The sequence below is a fragment of the Hevea brasiliensis genome, chromosome 12, assembly GCF_030052815.1.
Source record: "Hevea brasiliensis isolate MT/VB/25A 57/8 chromosome 12, ASM3005281v1, whole genome shotgun sequence".
Classification (NCBI taxonomy): Eukaryota; Viridiplantae; Streptophyta; class Magnoliopsida; order Malpighiales; family Euphorbiaceae; genus Hevea; species Hevea brasiliensis.
Genome location: NC_079504.1, coordinates 31,733,907 through 31,751,726, shown reverse-complemented (window position 1 = coordinate 31,751,726; position 17,820 = coordinate 31,733,907). Strand labels below are relative to the sequence as shown.

Here is a 17,820-nt window from a genome sequence, read left to right as displayed (position 1 = left end):
TTTTTATGGCATCATGCATGAGGTCATGCATGATGTCATCACCTTTTGACTTTTCCATTTTCTTTTTTTTTCTATTTATTTTTCTATTAGTTCTTTAATTTAATTCTCGATTCCGAAATTTTTTTTTGTCTGATTTTATTTGACAATTAGGTCGAGTCACTCGAGGTCAATTGACCAAATTGCCCTCGCGGCTTCATCCGGTTGCAATTAATTTCATATTTCTTCCAAACCTCGACCTAATTATTTGACTGGCTTAACAGTTCTTTTTCATGATTTTCTCTTTTCCACTGTGTTTATAAGGGTCCTAAGGACCGCAGCGTCACATTTTACGGTTCGAAATTTGAGTTTAAATCGACTTCGCAGTCGTTCCCGAGACGGTCACCCATCACTGTGACTCTCGGCTCGTTTAACTTCCTATGTTCAATTTTTCTTGTTTATACTTAACTAATTGGACATTACTAATTATTTGTGTTTATGGTTTATCTAGTTGTCTTAAGTATGATTCTAATCCCCTTAATTGTCCGGATCGACACCGATCACCGAAACAGTGAAATATACTAGGCTATACAAATAGGGGTGTTACATTGATGGTGTTTATTTAAATTAAACATGAATTGTGATGTGTTAAGAGGTGTTGAGCATGGTTAGTAAAGTGAATTGGAAAGAATGATGTTAATTGGAAAATTAGGTTCTTGACTTAGGGTTTGGAAGAAAAATGTGAGAATTGGCCAAATGATGTTATTGACCTTATTTGAGTTGAGAAATGGTCAATTGTGACCATTTGTGGTGTATATGAATTGTTGGAAACAAGTTTAAATTCGGATTGGTGAGGGTCAATCTGCAGGCAGCTTGACCTAGGTCTCTTTCAAGGACCAAAACTGAAAATTTACTAACCCAATTGGTGTGAGGCCAATTGGGAATGAAACTAGACACAAAATGGCACATTTTTCATTTAGGAATCATGCCCAGAAAGTGACCATAACTTAGTGAACAATTAGGCCAAATCCGGAATTGGCAAACTGACCTATACAAAAATGATCAAATGAATAGTAGTTACATAAATGATCATAACTTAGTCTAGGAAGGTCCAAATGATTTGAAATTTTACTGGTAGAAAGCTAAGACATAGCCCTACAACTTTCATGAAGAAACAAAACCCAAAATTTGACCATAAGCTATCCAAGAACTCACCTGCAATCAACCCACAAAAACTACCATTATCTAGAATTTGCCCAGAATTCTGGGTAAATCCAAATCCGGCCAGCCATGTTCAAATGGCTATAACTTAGGCTACAAAACTCCAAATGGAGTGATTCAAAAAGAGAAATAAAGTTAAGACAATAAGGAACAACTTCTATGAAGAAAACTTAGCCAAATTTCTACAGCAACATGACCAATGGAACAGTACAAAACAGGACATCAAATCTAGAAAATTAAAATTTGTACTTAGGAGACCTAAAATTTGAAGGAACAACTAAAACCAACAAAATTGGTAATCAAAATGTGGTATGTGGGTATAATTGGATTTTCCATACCTATTAAGCATTAGAAAGTCAACAAATTGACTTGAATAGTACTCTGAATAGTAACTCCGACATGAAAATTTCCAAGAACGTAAGTTTAAGCATATTGGGGCGATAATTGAGCATATATGAATTTAATTATTGGATTTATTGTGAGACAAGATACTAAAACACTATCAATTGTGTGTTTCAATTGAAAAAGATCTGGAAAATTTAAGGGACTGAGTCAAGGCTTAGAGGCGACTCACGTCAGGTTTGTGCACAATAATTATGTAATTATTTTCTAAGTGAAAATTTGACTTGTTATGCTTTTATGGAAAAGCTGTATTATTTATAAATTGTGTTGCCATTTTGTAACTATAAAAATGACTTTAGAAATTGTTTGGGATCTTTCCTAAATTATTTGAGTACTTTGTTTTGAATTGATTTTATGTTCACACTTAGCATGACAGTACCACATTATTCCTCCTCTATTTATGGGGTTGAGATCATTTATTTTCCTCCCTCTCTGGCTTACCAGTTGAGGTTGTAGATCGGATGAGTACTCATTAGCTAGCTAGCCACCCCCCTCATTGATTTCGTGTCACACCTTACCCCTCTGTAAGGCATAACATAATCCTGTAGAATACCTAATGAACTACCGAACTTCACCTACCGATAACTCATTAAGTACTATTTTCTTACTTTTTGGAAGTGGTGAGCGTTTGGTAGAAATTAAAATTATTTAATTGAAGTTTGAAAACTAGTTAAGATTTTTGTCCATATTTATTTTTTCACAAATTTTATAAAAATTTCGGTAGAGTGCCGTCTATATTTGGAGAAAATAGTTCTTCAAAGGCCTGAAAAAAAACACTTCCAAATAATTTCATTTCACAGCCTCAATCTCCAATAATATCCCAACAATACAGTCAACCACAATTTAAATCAAAATTCACTTTTCAAAATATTGTTAAAATAATTTCATTCATAAACGTGGCATTAAAATTAATTTTACATACACAATCTTAATATACAGAAAGAAAATCCAAAATAATATTATTACAATTTTATCTGTACAACTGCTCAAATTACAGAGATACATATGCATACTATCATATTTACATCAAACTAAACTACCAGGGTATAGACAAATACCCGTACAAAAATTCTTCAACTGTGCTCCTCTCTGACTGTAGCAGCTCACTCTGCTGCTATGTCCTTTTCTCTATCTGCGACAGCAAGTTAAAGCTATCGCTGAGTATAAAAATACTCAGTGGTACATAATAAAGTATAAAATGCATAATATAAAACATTTATGAACAATTCATAATTCAAAAATCTCACAATCACATTTCACAATATTTTTTTCAAATCACATTTATAGCAAATCATAATTTTTAAAGCTTAATATAACACAAATTTGATCAAATAATTTAATAATCATAGTGTTGCCAATCAATAACACAACTTAGGCCATGACACAAAATTTCCAAACATGCCGTGTTGTACACCACGATAAGGCAAACTCACCCTACTAATCGAAATCAATGAGGGAGGTGGCTAGCTAGCTAATGAGTACTCATCCAAACTCACCCCTCAGACTGGGAAGCCAGAGAGGGAGGAAAGTGATCAAATATCAAACTCACCCCACAAGTGGAGGAGGAACATATTATTATTGACATGCCAAGTGTGAATTAAAAACAATTTAAATCAAGTTATTCAAATATTTTATGAAAAACACAATTGATTTCCAAAGTCAAATTTCCATTCCCAAAGTGGCATCACAATAGTTCTCAAAACCCATAATTAACACAATAATTTCACAATGCATAACTAAACAAATTTTTTATGAGAAAATGATAAATTAAGGTTTATTGTGCACAAACTTGACGTGAGTCGCCTCTAGGCCTTGACTCAGTTTACCCTATCCTTTTCCAGGTCTTTTTCAGCTGAAACACAAAATTTATAGTGTTTCAGTATCTTATCTCACAATAATTCTAATAATTAATTTATATATGTTCAATTCTAGCTCCAATATGCTTAAACTTACATTCTTGAAAATTTTCATGTTAAGGTTACTATTCATGATACTATTCAAGTCAAAATATTGACTTTCTTATGCTTAATAGGTATGGGAAATCCAATTATACCCACATACCACATTTTGATTACCTAACTTGCTGGTTTTGGTCATTTTCTTAAAACTTAAGTCTTTTTGGTAAACTTTCAAATTTTCAGTTTTGGTAACCTATTTTGCACTATTCCATTGGTCATGTTGCTGTTAGAATTTGGCCAAGTTTTCTTCATAGAAATTGTTCCTTATTGTCTTAACTTTATTTCCCTTTTTGAATCACTCCATTTGGAGTTTTGTAGCTCAAGTTATAGCCATTTGAACATGGCTAGCCAGATTGGCCTAACCCAGATTTTCTGGGCACCAAAACTGGTTCTGGCAGTTTTAAGTCATCAAATTTAGGTGGATAAATGACTTAGTTAAGGGCATAATTTGAGTTTGTGTTCTTCATGAAAGTTGTAGGTCTATATCTCAGCTTTCTACTGATAAAATTTCAGGTCATTTGGACCTACCTAACCCAAGATATGGCCAAATGAACAAATACTGTTTATTTGGTCATTTTTGTACAGGTCAGAACACTCATTTCCAGATTTGGTCAATTTGTTTACTATGTTATGGTCACTTTTTGGGTATGATTCCTAAATGAAAAATGTGTCATTTTATGTCTAGTTTCATTCCCAATTGGCTTCATACCAATTGGGTTGGTAAATTTTTAGTTTTGGTCCCTGAAAGGGACCTTGGTCCTGCTGCCTATAGAATGCCTATAATCAATCCGAATTTAAACTCAATTCCAACCCTTCTCACACACCACAATTGGTCACATATGACCATTTTTCAGCTCAAACAAGGTCAAACACACCATTTGACCATTTCTCCAAATTTTGTCTCCTAAACCCTAGGTCCAAACCCTAACTCACTTGATTTGTTACATTTAATTAGTTCCAAGCATACAAGCACCATTTCTCAACTCATTCAAGCTCTCTAACATGTTTAATTCAATCAAACTCATGCATTCTCAACTCAAACCCTAGCTGGCCTAAATTTCATATAGTCCTCCAAAGATGTTTTCATTTCATTTTAAGTATATTTCTAAGTTTATCCAACTATAAACACAATTAATTCAACTAGAAATTCAAGTTTAGCTTACTAACCTTGGTGTAGCTTTCCAATCTTCACTTCCTTCAATTTTCCTTCAAATTTTCTCTTTTCAATCTTCTTAACAAGACTCAACTACAAGTTTTAACTAAGAAATCTATAAATTTTATAGCTCAATTTTTGGGTTTAAGAAGCTTTTTAATGAGCTTCAATGGAGGAAGATAAAACAAGTGAGAGAGATGAGAGAAAGAAGTGGAACGGCAATGAAGAAAAAGACCCACAAAAATGATTTTTGTTTTAATTTAATTCCTTTTTTTTTTAATTGGTCACTTAAATAGATAATTATCCCACTTTTCAAAATTTAAAATTAGATTTATTATGTCATGCATTATGTCATGCATGATGATGTCACTTTATTATTTTTTTTATTTTCTTTTTATTTTTCTTTAGTTCTTTAATTTAATTCCCAATTCTGAAATTTTCTTTTCTTCGATTTTATTTGACAGTTAGGTCTGGAGTCAGCTCTAGGGGTCAATTGACCAAATTGTCCCCCGCCGGTTCGATCCGATTTGCAAATAATTCAATATTTCTTCTAGATCCCTGACCTAATTATGTGACCTGCTTAACAATTCTTTTTCGTGATTTTCTCTTTTCTATTGTGTTCGTAATAGTCCTAAGGACCGCAGCGTCACATTTTACGGTTTGAAATTTGAGTTTAAGTCGACCTCGCAGTCCTTCCCGAGAAGGTCACCCATCGCTGTGACTCTCGGCTCATTTAACTTCTCGTATTCTGTTTTTCTTATTTATACTTAACTAATTGACAATTACTAATTATTTGTGTTCAAAGCTTATCTAATTGTCTTAGACGTGGTTCTAATCCCTATAATTATCTGGACTGACACCGGTTACCGGAATAGTGAAATATACCAGACTATGTAAATAGGGGTGTTACATTTCGATTAGTGGGGTTGTAGATTATTTTGTCGTGGTGTACAACGCGGCATTGATCGAAAATTTTGTGTCATGGCTTAAGTTGTGTATGAATTGGCAACACTATGTTTATTAAATTATTTGATCAAAATTGTGCTATAATGAGTTTTGATAATTTGTGAAATATTTAGATTGTGATTTATCAATGAATGTTTTATGTACTGCATTTCGAATTTTTATTATGCACCACTGAGTATTTTTATACTCAGCAATAGCTTATTTTGCTGTCGCAGATAAGGGCAAGGAGAAAGCAGCAGAGTGAGCTGCTATTGAGATAGAGGACTACATTGACCTTTTGGGTACGGGTATTTATTTATACCCTTGTAGTTATTTTGATGTAAATATTGTAATGTCATATGTATTAATGTAAAGTTGAACAGTTGTACAGTAAATTGTAATAATATTATTTTGAATTTTCTTTTTATAAATTAAGACCTGTATATGTAAATTAAATTTTAAATGCAATGTAAATGAAATTATGAAGTATTGTGAGATGACAAACTTTGATTGAATTGTTGAATTGATTTGAATTATGTTGAACTGAGCCATTTTAGTAGTTGGGAGTTGTGGAAACAATTATTGGAAGTGTTTTTACAGATTTTTTAAGAACTGTTTTCTCAAAATACAGACAGTACTTTGCCGAAATTTTTCCAAAAATTACGGACAAATAAAAATGGACAAAAATTTTTACTAGTTTTGAAACTTCAATTAAATGTTCTTAATTCCTACTAAAATGCTCACCACTTCCAAAATGTAAGAAAATAGTTTTAAAATCCCTTGTAGTGTACTTAATGATTTATCGGTAGGTGAAATTCGCTAGTTCATTAGATATTATACGGGATCATGTTATGCCTTACAGAGAGGTAAGGTATGACAGATAATATTTGAAGGCACTAATTATTAGCGACATAGCTTTTTGTCACTAAATAATATTAGCAATGAATTTATATAATTAACTACATGTTATTATCTTTAATATGCATTATTGTTGATGAATCATTTATCTGTCATTATAAATACTTTTTTATATTTTTTAAATAATAGAAAAATTAATAATATTTTTATTTTTTACTTATTAATTTCTTGTTTTAGTTAATTACTTCTTATAAAATTTTATATTTAATTGAAACTAAGTATAAGTAGGATTAAAAATTTTAAAATTATATGAACTCTAAAATTAAGAATTTTAAATTTATAGAAACATTACAATTACTTTAAATAATAAAAATATAATTATAATTAATTTTAAGAATGAAGGATTTTTTTTCTAAATTTTATATTTAATTGAAATTAAGTATAAGTAAGATTAGTAATTTAATATTTATATAAATTCTAAAATTAAAAAATAAAAATATGATTGTAATTAACTTTAAAAATGCTGGGCAATTTTGGCAAAGCTAATGTTCCCCCTCATACATTTATATATAATATAGATTTATTAAATAATAAATAACAATTTTAAATTATTGAGAGGTGAAATTGTGTTTATATAATATTTTAATTTTATTAAATATTAATTTCATATTTATTTTAGATATTTACAAAAATTAGATAAACTATTCACAATGTATAGAACTATAATGTATAAAAAATGTAAAATATGAAAGGACTTTTAAATGGAAAAAATATGGTTATAATTATAATGATCAATCAATAAACAAAGTAAAATTAATTAATTATAATTAATTGATTGTTTTATAGAATTATAATTAATCGATCAATTTTTTTAAAAAAATTAAATTGTTGTAATTAAAATTTATTGAGAATTATATTTTTATTTTATTTATATTTTACAGATTTTTATAATAAATAAAATAATTATTAATCATATTTTTGTGTACATATCTATCTATCTATCTATATTTGCGATATATAAATGTAAGAGAGGGAATTTGACTTTGTTAAAAATGCCATTTATTTTTCAAATTAATTATAACTATATTTATATTATTTAAATTAATTTTAATGTTTGAATAAATTTAAATTTTTTAATTCTACTTATACTATAATTTTAATTAAATATAAAATTCTATAAAAAAATTAACTAAAATAAAAAATTAATAAGTAAAAAAAAAAAAATATATATATATATATATATATATATATATATATAAGGGGAAAATATTGTTATTTCCAAAAACACTCTTCCTTATTTTTATTATTTGTAAAAATATCATAAACATATTTATAATGATAGGCAGATAATTCATCATTAATAATGTATATTAGCAGCAATAAACTGTCACTAATCCAAATAGTTTTGTCGCTAATGCCATTTAGCAACAAAAAAACATAATGCTAATGTTTTAGTAAAAGCTTTATATGCATTATTGTAGTTAATAACTTTTAGCAATGTAAAATTTATTGCTAAATCCCCCAATGATGCCTACTTTCACAATATAATATATCGTCACTAATAAATTTAAACGACAGAACATTTATTGTTAAGTACCTAATAATTTCAATTTTTAATATTACAATAATTAATATGAAATAAAATTTTAATACTATTTTAATAACAATTGTACTTATATTAGAAAAATGCATTATAATTCTTAATATAGTAATTGTATAATTTTAATTTTATAAGTATTTTAATTTATTAAATTTTAGTTAATTTATTTTAATGAAATAAATAAAGAAAATTAAAAACTGAATTTTACTCTTATTAATTTTAATTATTTTAAATATTTATAAACTTATAATATTTAAATTTTAATTGAATTTTTGAATAAAAAGTGCTTTAATTATATATATATATATATATATATATATATATATATATATATATATATATATATATATAAGTGAAAAAGAGGAGAAATAATAGGAGAAACAAAAATATCCTTCACATAATTATAAAATTATTATTAAAAAAGTTAAATATTAAATTAAATAAAAATTTACATTTATATCAAGATATGCAAATCTAATCATATTTAATTACAACTATTTTATTTATTACAAATTTCTAATTGTTTTAAAAAATATAAATATTAGTAATGGATTAATTTTAACAAAACATTAAAATTACAATTTTGAATTTTTAATTGAGTAGAATAACCATTTTATTGGTAAAAAATTTATAGCTTTTTTTAAAATTATTGGTATTGATAAAAATATAATTTTAATTAAATTTAAATTTATTTTTATATATAAATAAAATTTCTTTTATTTTATTTTCATTAAAAATAAATATAAAAAAATATTTTTACATTCTCAAATTATTTTTCAATATAACAAATTAAAAATATTTTATATTGAAATCTTTAAAAAATTATTATAATTACAGTTGAATTTTTACTAATTTAGGTAAATAAAATAAAATTAAAACTAATTTTTCAATTTTTATAAAATTAAAAAAAATAAAATTTTGTTTGAAATTTTTTTTATTAAATAGTATTATTTTAAATAATTTTTTTATGCCAATAAATATTATATAAATTTATTAAAATTTTTTTCCAAAAAGCTATTCATAAAAATTATTTGAACTTTATTTAGTTAATTAGTCATTTGAAATAAAAATAAATTTTCATTTTTTATTAAAATATGATAAAAAAATTATAATATGAAATTTAAATGATCATTTATTTCTAATTTTTACTTATTTATATTATTATTTAATGACTAAATTAAAAAATAAAAACTTTTATAAGTTTTTTTTTTTAATTTTAGGCAAACCTTTTAATTTTATCAATTTAATATCAAACTATCAAACTTTCACGTTAGTTTTAACTTTAATGATTAACCTGATTTAAATATTTACTTATATTGTTAATATTAGCCTATATCTTTTTTAAATATTTTATTTTTTTTAATTTTTTAATTTACATTACTTAAAATTGTATACATAAATAAGTAAATTATAAAATTCATTCATTCAATAACTTACTTTTTTTTTTACTTATAGTCTTATATTATTTTTTAAAAATTAATTAATAAATATAAAAATATAAATGAAAAAATTTATGAATTGATCAAATTATTTTTACAATTTTTTGTTTTTAATAAATAATGATTAACATATTAAAATTTTAGTCTTATTATAAATCTTATTTCAAAAAATACTTATATAGATAGAAGTTATAACTCATAAATAATTTTATTAATAGTAAATAATAATATGCAATTTAATGGCTTAATATTAAAAAATATATTTTTTCAAATTTTATGATTATAATTAATTTTAACTATTCGTTTCTCTTTTAATTAATTGACATATTATAATTTTAACCATTGATTTATTTCAATTTTAACTACTTATTAAAAATAATAAGTTAAAATTCTCAATAATTAAAGAATTCACTATAATAGCAAAAAGTTAAAAAAAAATTAAAAAATGGAAAGGAAGAACATTAAGATTTTTAAAAACATCCTTCATTATTTTTATTATTTACAAAAATAATAAATTAAAGTGTATTTATAAAAAATTATTAGTTCTAAAATTTTTATTTAATTAAAATAAAGTCAAACAATAAAACAAATATGTTTACCTTACAATTTCTATTTTAAATGGATTATAATAACTTTATTAAAAAATTGAAATTATTTTAAAAGTAATTTTTAGTAAATAATAAATTTTAATTTATAAAATTAAAATATTAATATTTTCATATTATATTTATGTTATTCTATTCATAATATTTTAATAACTAAAGTAGTGTATTAAAAAATTTATTTTATATGTTTTTATTTATAATATTTTAATTGATTAAAATAATATAACTTATTAATTTTATTTTTTTATATTTTTTAATTAACTTTAATTAGAGATAAAATAAGTCATACTAATGAATAATTAAATTTAATTAGATATTAAAAATAATACATTATGATAATATTATATCATATAAAATATATATATATATATATATATATATATATATATATATATATATATATATATATATATATATATATATATATATATATATATATATAAGTTTATATAACGAAAAATCATGGGCAACACATGTTAATGTAAAGATTAGTATAAATAAAATAATTACGAGTTATGGACATTTACACGAGATTAAAAACATAGTTAAAAATTTAAAATTACGTAGTTAAATTAAATATTTTTTTAATTATATATTTAAATTATTTAAAATTTAATTTTAAATAATTTTATTGAATAAATATTTATTTATTTATTTATTCATTTATTTTTTAATTTTAAAATATATTTTAAGTCAAAATAAATACTCGTGTGATTATAATTCTTTAAATAGTAAATTTTTGAATTCGATATATATATATATATATATATATATATATATATATATATATATACAAAACAGATGGTAGCCACCCAGGCAACGGCGAGCTATAGCCTTGTGTGCCAGCAAGCCACGCGCAGTAGAACTCTATAAAGGGTCCCTGTGAGCGGCACCACTGGCATTCGTCCCGACTTCAGGTTTCGCTCACAGAACGAATTTTTTTTGTTTTTGTATGGAAAAAAATCCGAAAAAATCCCAAAAAAAACTTTTTTTTTTTAATTTAAATTTTAGGGTTTTAGGTTTTGGACTTTAATCCAAGATTGGTGGTGATCAAATCCAACGGTGGTGGTTTATCGTCTTTCACAATTGAACAGGAAGAAAGAAAATGCCTCGCGCATCAAAGAGAAAAGCGGCCCCACTCAATTCCTCCTCCGTCACATCAGCTTCTGACTATCGTGCTGGTACGGCGGTGCCTTCTTTCACCTTGCACTCTCATTGTCTCTCTGTGGCCCTTTTTCTTCAAAAAAAATAATTTTTTTATCTATCTCGAAAAAGAGAAAAAGAAGATCCATTTCGTTGTTTGGTTTCCAAGAAATTGCTCAGTAATTTAATAAGACAATTTAAGGAATATGGCTGCCCAATGTGAACGACATAAAATTCAAGAATTAAATTTGGAAGATTGAAACCTGAAAATTATTCACAGAGATGGGCGATGATGGATTTATGAGAATTTCGGGATTTGCTTGGAAAGGCTAATTGAATTTGAAAAGATTACTTTTTTTCCCCCTTTGATTTGTCTAGTTTTGGAAATTTGTTATTGGAAGATTGTCTGGTATTTGCAACTTTTGTAATGGGTCTTATCTTATTATTTATTTTAATTTGTAGCGTAACTGAGAGGTTTGATTTGATTGTTTAGTTAGGTTTGGTATATTGGAGGCTTAATTTATTGATAGATAATGGATTTTGCTTAATTTATATATTTTGATGATCAATGAATTTTTCATTTATGTCCTTAATTATTTTATGGAGAGATTATAATCATTAAATTACTCAAGAATTAGTCTTTATTTATTTGTAAATTTTTTACAAGTATACTCATCTGTTTATTTATCAAAACTCTTAGTTATTACCTTTTAAAATTTGTACCTTTCTACAGCCAATGGATAAATTGAATTATGAAATTAAACCAAGGGCTTTTTGGGTAATTCCGTTCATCAATTTACACTGCATTCCTGAGATTTTTTTATTGGGTTACAAAAATTGTAGAACATATTATGAAGTAATGGATGGCATGGATGTTAATCTGTATGATTTGAACATATGGATAGGGTAAAATGCTCTTGAGTTGAGTTTATGTAGGATTCTCATTGTCAATATTTTTTATTGGCAATAGGGTCCTCTCAAAATTATTTGAAAATGTCAATTATTGTCAGATCTTTAATTGCAGCTTATAATTAAAAATTACGCTACAATTAGCTATTTTTGTAGCTCAAGCCATAATTTATAGTTGACATAAATTTCAGAACTTTTTTTTAGTTATCAAGCAGGTGCTACTTGTTAGCAAAATGCTCATATGGAAGTGTTCTAAAACAGCTTTTGCTGGTTGGCAACATACATAGCTATGTTTGGTATACATAGTTATGTTTGGTATGCTTAAATTGGTGGAGGGAAACCATACATTCCCTAGTTTCTAAACATATGCTATGATCTTTATTGAGTTTCAGGTAAGGCCAAATCAAAGGAGATAGAACGGATTGATCGCCTATTTAATTTGTATGCAAATACCTCATTAGGCATGATTGAGTAAGTCTTCTCTTGTAATTGCTTTACATTACAGATTTAGCTATTTGGTGTTAATATTTCATTGACAATTTACTTGCCTTTATGGGGAGCATGTTTTTATCTGATTTTTTTTCCTCTGTTGGATGGTTCTGTTTTATGTTTGCAGTTATAGTGTTATACTGATGTTAGCATTTCAAAGTTGTTTTTGTTACCATCTGACAATGTCTAAACATTAAACTGCATGAATCATGATTCTAGAAAAAAACTTGTTCAATTAATGCTAAAACTTTGATTTGTAGATTTTCCATGTTGAAAAGGAGGAATTTTCTAAGAATGCTTAGCTTTATCATTTTCTTTTTTCCTTCATTTTTATTAATTTTACGTAGAAATTCTGCCTTGTTGTGTTTGTATATAGATATATGCTTTGATTTGGCATAATAAACCTGAATATTAAATTTCTCACTGCTCTTATTTTGCTCAAACAGCCCGGAAGGAATCGAGTCTTTGTGTTCAGACATGAAAGTCCGACATACTGATGTTAGGATTCTGATGCTTGCATGGTATGTCATTTTATTGTGGGTATGTTAAGGAGTCAACTTTCATTGTCAATTACTTCTAAATCACTACCCAATATTTGGTGCTCTGTGTATTTCAGGAAGATGAAAGCTCAAAAGCAGGGTTATTTTACTCAAGTAAGCATCAACATGGCCCGTGTATAACCTTGTACATAAATATTCTGTTTGCTTCTCCTGTATTTAAAATTTGTTATTCAAGTATCATATTATGTCTTGGTTATCATGTGTATTGTATTGTCCATTGCATTGAGCGAGTTAAAGAGGGTGAGTGATGCGGTCAAGGAATAGTAGATTTAGGAATTATTTTGTGTTACGATCCCACATCGCTAAGGAACAACTTTGGTGAGAGGTTAATAAGTTCCTAGGCACCCTCCCCTTGCAAGCCGATTTTTAAGGGTGAGTTTACCTGGGTGGCCTATTCCTCACAGGGATTACTAGCAATCACTCTCCTCTTGTTCTCAGTACAAAACTGAAATACATCCACAATTCCAAACCAGAGAAACAAATTAAGAATAGAACTCTAAGGAATTCCAAAGGAATTCTCTTAGCCCAAGCAAGACTGCCAGTAACTAACTGGAAGAATTCACATGCCATTCCTCTATTTCTATTCCTCTTTTATAATTATGCTTGCACATGCCAGCTCACCAATTTTGTTACATTTGCTTAGCCGTTATTCTCTAGAACCTTCCAGTACCTTCTACCAACTCTTGGCCACTTGACTCTTCCATTCTTCTAGTTCATCCCCTGGTTCTATCCCTGTCAGATTTTATGTGGACTGAAGTTCAATGACTACAAATTGAAATTGATTACTATAAGGTACAATTAGATGAGATATGTCATTTGAGGGATGGTTATGGTAATGCTGAATACTGTCCTCCTTATATTATGAATATCAAACTGTCAAACAACTTTGACGAGTTAGGTCAAGGAAACTTGAAGTATGGAAGGAGGAATGTGCAAGCATATTGGAAACTTCTTTTATTCAGCCACAGGCAAGTTATAATTATTTTACTTACGATGCTTGCCCAAATATTCAATTTCAAGAAAAATATCAAGAAAAAAAAAGGTGAGGAACACCTAGAAGAAACTTTGTTTAGGGTGAAAGCAAAGTTGGGAAAGTTGTAATTACAACTTAAAAAGATTCAAGGGAAGAAATTCATAATGAAAGAGCAAGAATTGCAGTTTGAAGAATAAGAAGTTTTGGTTATTGAGATTTCACCTTTTGAAATCCAAGATTATAAGAGTGAGTTGGAAAATTTTGAAGAACTTATTCTAGATAAAGAAGCTGATGAGAATGAGCAAGAAAAGTTTGAGGAATCAATCCTAGATAAAGAAGAAAAACATGCTATAGAGAAGACAGGGAAAGAAGAAAAACATAACAAAGAGAAGACAATGAAATTTGAAGATTTAGCTGGTTCCCTTGTTCCCAGTAAATTGAAAAGCCTTTCTACTATAGTTGTGGTTGATTTTTAGATGTTTCTACATATGTGAAGGAAAGAATCAAGTTCATTGTTTCAATCTTATTGCCACCATACAAAAAGTTTGTGTGTTCTCCAAATTGAATTCTTGATTCTTCAACACTACGTAACTCAAGGTCAAATTTTCTCCAACCAAGGGAGGATGATGTAGTCAAGGAAGACTAGATTTAGGAATTATTCTAATTTAATTTTTCATTATAAGTTTAGGAAGTTTAGGTTTTTATTATTTGGGAAATTTCATTAGAGAGTAGTATTTTTATTATTTAGGATTAGGAATTCTATTGTTATTTAGGAATATTTAAAGAGTTTTATCATCTTTGGTATTGTCCTAGTTATTGTTAGATTTTATATTCCTAGTTAGATTGATTAGTATTTTCTTTTTTTTTGGGATTCCTATTCCTAATAATAATATGACTAGTTATTATAATATAAAAACTTATGTCCTATAGGTATTTTAGTAGTGCTTTTATATTGACAATTGAATTTTGAGAATTAATAGAAAATTTGATTTTTGTTTCTCTTCCCTTTGAGTGTTCAATGAGGCATCATGAAAAGATTCATTTTATAAAGATGGTGCAAGCAATAATGTGAGAGGAATGACAACTTGAGGAGATTAAAAATGGCCTTATTATCTATTTATTTTTAAAGTAAAGTCACACTGTCCTTATCATCAAACAGTTAACTATTTGGCCAAATTGCATTATTTCATGTGGTAATGTTTTTATTTCTTGAACTTGTCATGATCCATTTCCATTTATTTATCAGGAAGAGTGGCGGACAGGGTTGAAGGCTCTTCAAGCTGATACTCTTAACAAATTAAAGAAAGCACTACCTGAATTAGAGAAAGAGGTATTTATGCATGTCTGAAAACTGGAAAAGTTACTGAAAGTCTTCTATGTTTGATGCTGACTGCTAGAAACTGGGTGTGTTACTCTTTTTGCACTTTTTATCCTTGAAAGGTGGGTATACAAGCAAACTTCGAGGATTTCTATTCTTATGCATTTCGGTATTGCCTAGCAGGTGAGCTTAGTATTGGCAAGGATGTGCTTTAGTTCAATGTATTTGCTTTGTGCCATTGGGCTAGTAGCTCAATGGTCAATCGCCTACTTCATAATGCAGGAGATTAGGGGTTTAAACACTGACAACCCTTTTCCTTCAAGGAAATTATGATGTATCAAAGAAAAAAAAAAAAGCATTTGCTTTGTGTCTTTTAATCTGTCTTTTCTTTCATCATGATAATTTCTGTCTTTTTATTATTTCAGAAGAGAAGCAAAAAAGTGTAGACATTGAGACCATTTGTGAATTGTTGGATCTTGTACTTCGTTCCCAATTCTGTTCCAAGGTTGATTTATTAATTGAGTATCTAAAGGTAAGTGGTTGATGCCTCTGCTATAATTTGTTAGCTTTAGGCATATCTTGTTATCTGAAATTCTGAATATCCATCCATGATATGTCTTATGACTTACCAACCTGGTTTTCTGACAGATCCAAAGTGATTACAAAGTGATAAACTGGGACCAATGGATGAATTTTCTTCGTTTTTGCAAGGAGGTATTTGATTATATTTGCTGTTATATTCTTCAGAATTCTTCTTGCATGTATCTTCCTCCTCCTAAAGCTGATTCCCTGGCCCACCACCACCCCCTCCCCCCGTCCCCTACTCTTTTAGATTTATAGGGTTTCTCAGGAAACTATATGCTTATATTCCCATAGCTGTATTTAGTCAGAAGTCCTATGCAATAGTTTTACATTATTACTTTAAGTTATGAAGCTTTGGGGACATTGACTCTTGCTAATGTTGAACTCATAACCATGCATATATTGATAAATCCAAAAATTGCAAGAAATTTTTCCAGGGTTTACGGCTTTACTTTTTCTTTCTGTAAGGTACTTTTGGAAATGATCTTAATTATTGCTTCTGTCTTGTATGAATCAATGAGTAGCAACTTCCAAGAGTCATGCAGTTTTGCAATGCCTAGTTATGGATTTAACAGACATGCAATAAATATTTGGGGAAGTATTATCTATGCTAGAAACTCATGTTTATATAGTTCCATCATGGTTCGTTGGCACAATCTTTTCGGTTGTAAATGTCAATTTTCAGTAGAGTAGTTTGTAAATACCAGACTGTATGCTAAAATTCTACTGGGCTTCTTGTCTATCAATTCTTAAGCATGTTTTAAAATTTAATACCATTTTCTTTGTGCAGATTAGCTTTCCAGATTTTGAGAACTATGATGCAAATCAAGCTTGGCCCTTGATCCTAGACAATTTTGTTGATTGGATGAAAGAAAAGCATGGGTAGTTTCAACAATTCTTTGGCCATTACCGTCCCCTACCTTAAGAGTAAAATTCTGATACAGTAAGGTAATATTAACTTCGTTTATGTTATGTGGGTTTGTATACTTGTATTCAGTTGTTTGCTTTCTATTAACCAGAATTTGATTGATCTTTATGCAGGGATTTGCCATAAAACTAATGAACAGAGTTTTTTTTTTTTTTCTTTTTCTTTTCTATAAAACCATTGATACCAAGAATATGCTGGGCTCTCAGGACATTCACAAAATATGATTGTTTGTTTTTGCAAATTTTCATGTTATTGTTCTACCATTTGCTTCTTGTAGCCAAAATGTAGTAGCGAAGGGCATTTCTAGTGTAGCCGCCTGTCGTACATTAATTTGAAAGAGTATTATCAACTTCAGATGGAAAAAGAAAAGCTGATTGTGCCTATTGATGCAATGTGTTAAACAGCCAAGAGGCTCAGTGGCTGACTGTTTTGTACTAGTCCTGTTTTGATAGTTGGAATCAGGCCCCAAAACCTTGTGAGTAGGGACTCACCTGCATCATGTTGGGCGAAAACATGGAGTCTTTGAATTGCCTAGAAAGCTATTCCATCCTAGGACAATAAGATGAGATCAGCGTTCACATTCAATTAACAACAAATTATAAGTATCATTGGGCTGTCTCCTAAATGAGATTAAGTAAGCACATTCAATTCCTTATTCCATATGCACTTAGCCATATTCTTCTTCCCTTTGTTATTTCGTTAAGTTCTATTAATTAATGAAAAGGATAACTTTAGACAAAATTAGCGAAGTTTACATAAAA

The 17,820-nt window shown here is 28.0% G+C and overlaps 1 protein-coding gene across 2 annotated transcripts; it reads left to right on the top strand.

Annotated features, from left to right (window-relative positions):
• Positions 1–10,938: 10,938 nt before the first annotated feature.
• Positions 10,939–17,496, top strand: LOC131168810 (uncharacterized). 2 transcript variants are annotated; one of them, XM_058131457.1, is made up of 11 exons: positions 10,939–11,074; positions 11,169–11,338; positions 12,602–12,680; positions 13,145–13,219; positions 13,315–13,351; positions 15,478–15,561; positions 15,672–15,732; positions 15,975–16,081; positions 16,198–16,263; positions 16,922–17,079; positions 17,173–17,496. In XM_058131457.1, exons 2-10 carry the CDS (start codon positions 11,263–11,265, stop codon positions 17,015–17,017), a joined length of 681 nt encoding a protein of 226 aa, XP_057987440.1. In that variant the 5' UTR covers positions 10,939–11,074; positions 11,169–11,262; the 3' UTR covers positions 17,018–17,079; positions 17,173–17,496. The 2 variants fall into 2 exon arrangements, with proteins under 2 accessions (XP_057987440.1, XP_057987441.1); XM_058131458.1 differs by having other exon boundaries at positions 10,949–11,074; positions 11,252–11,338.
• The last annotated feature ends 324 nt before the right edge of the window (positions 17,497–17,820 follow it).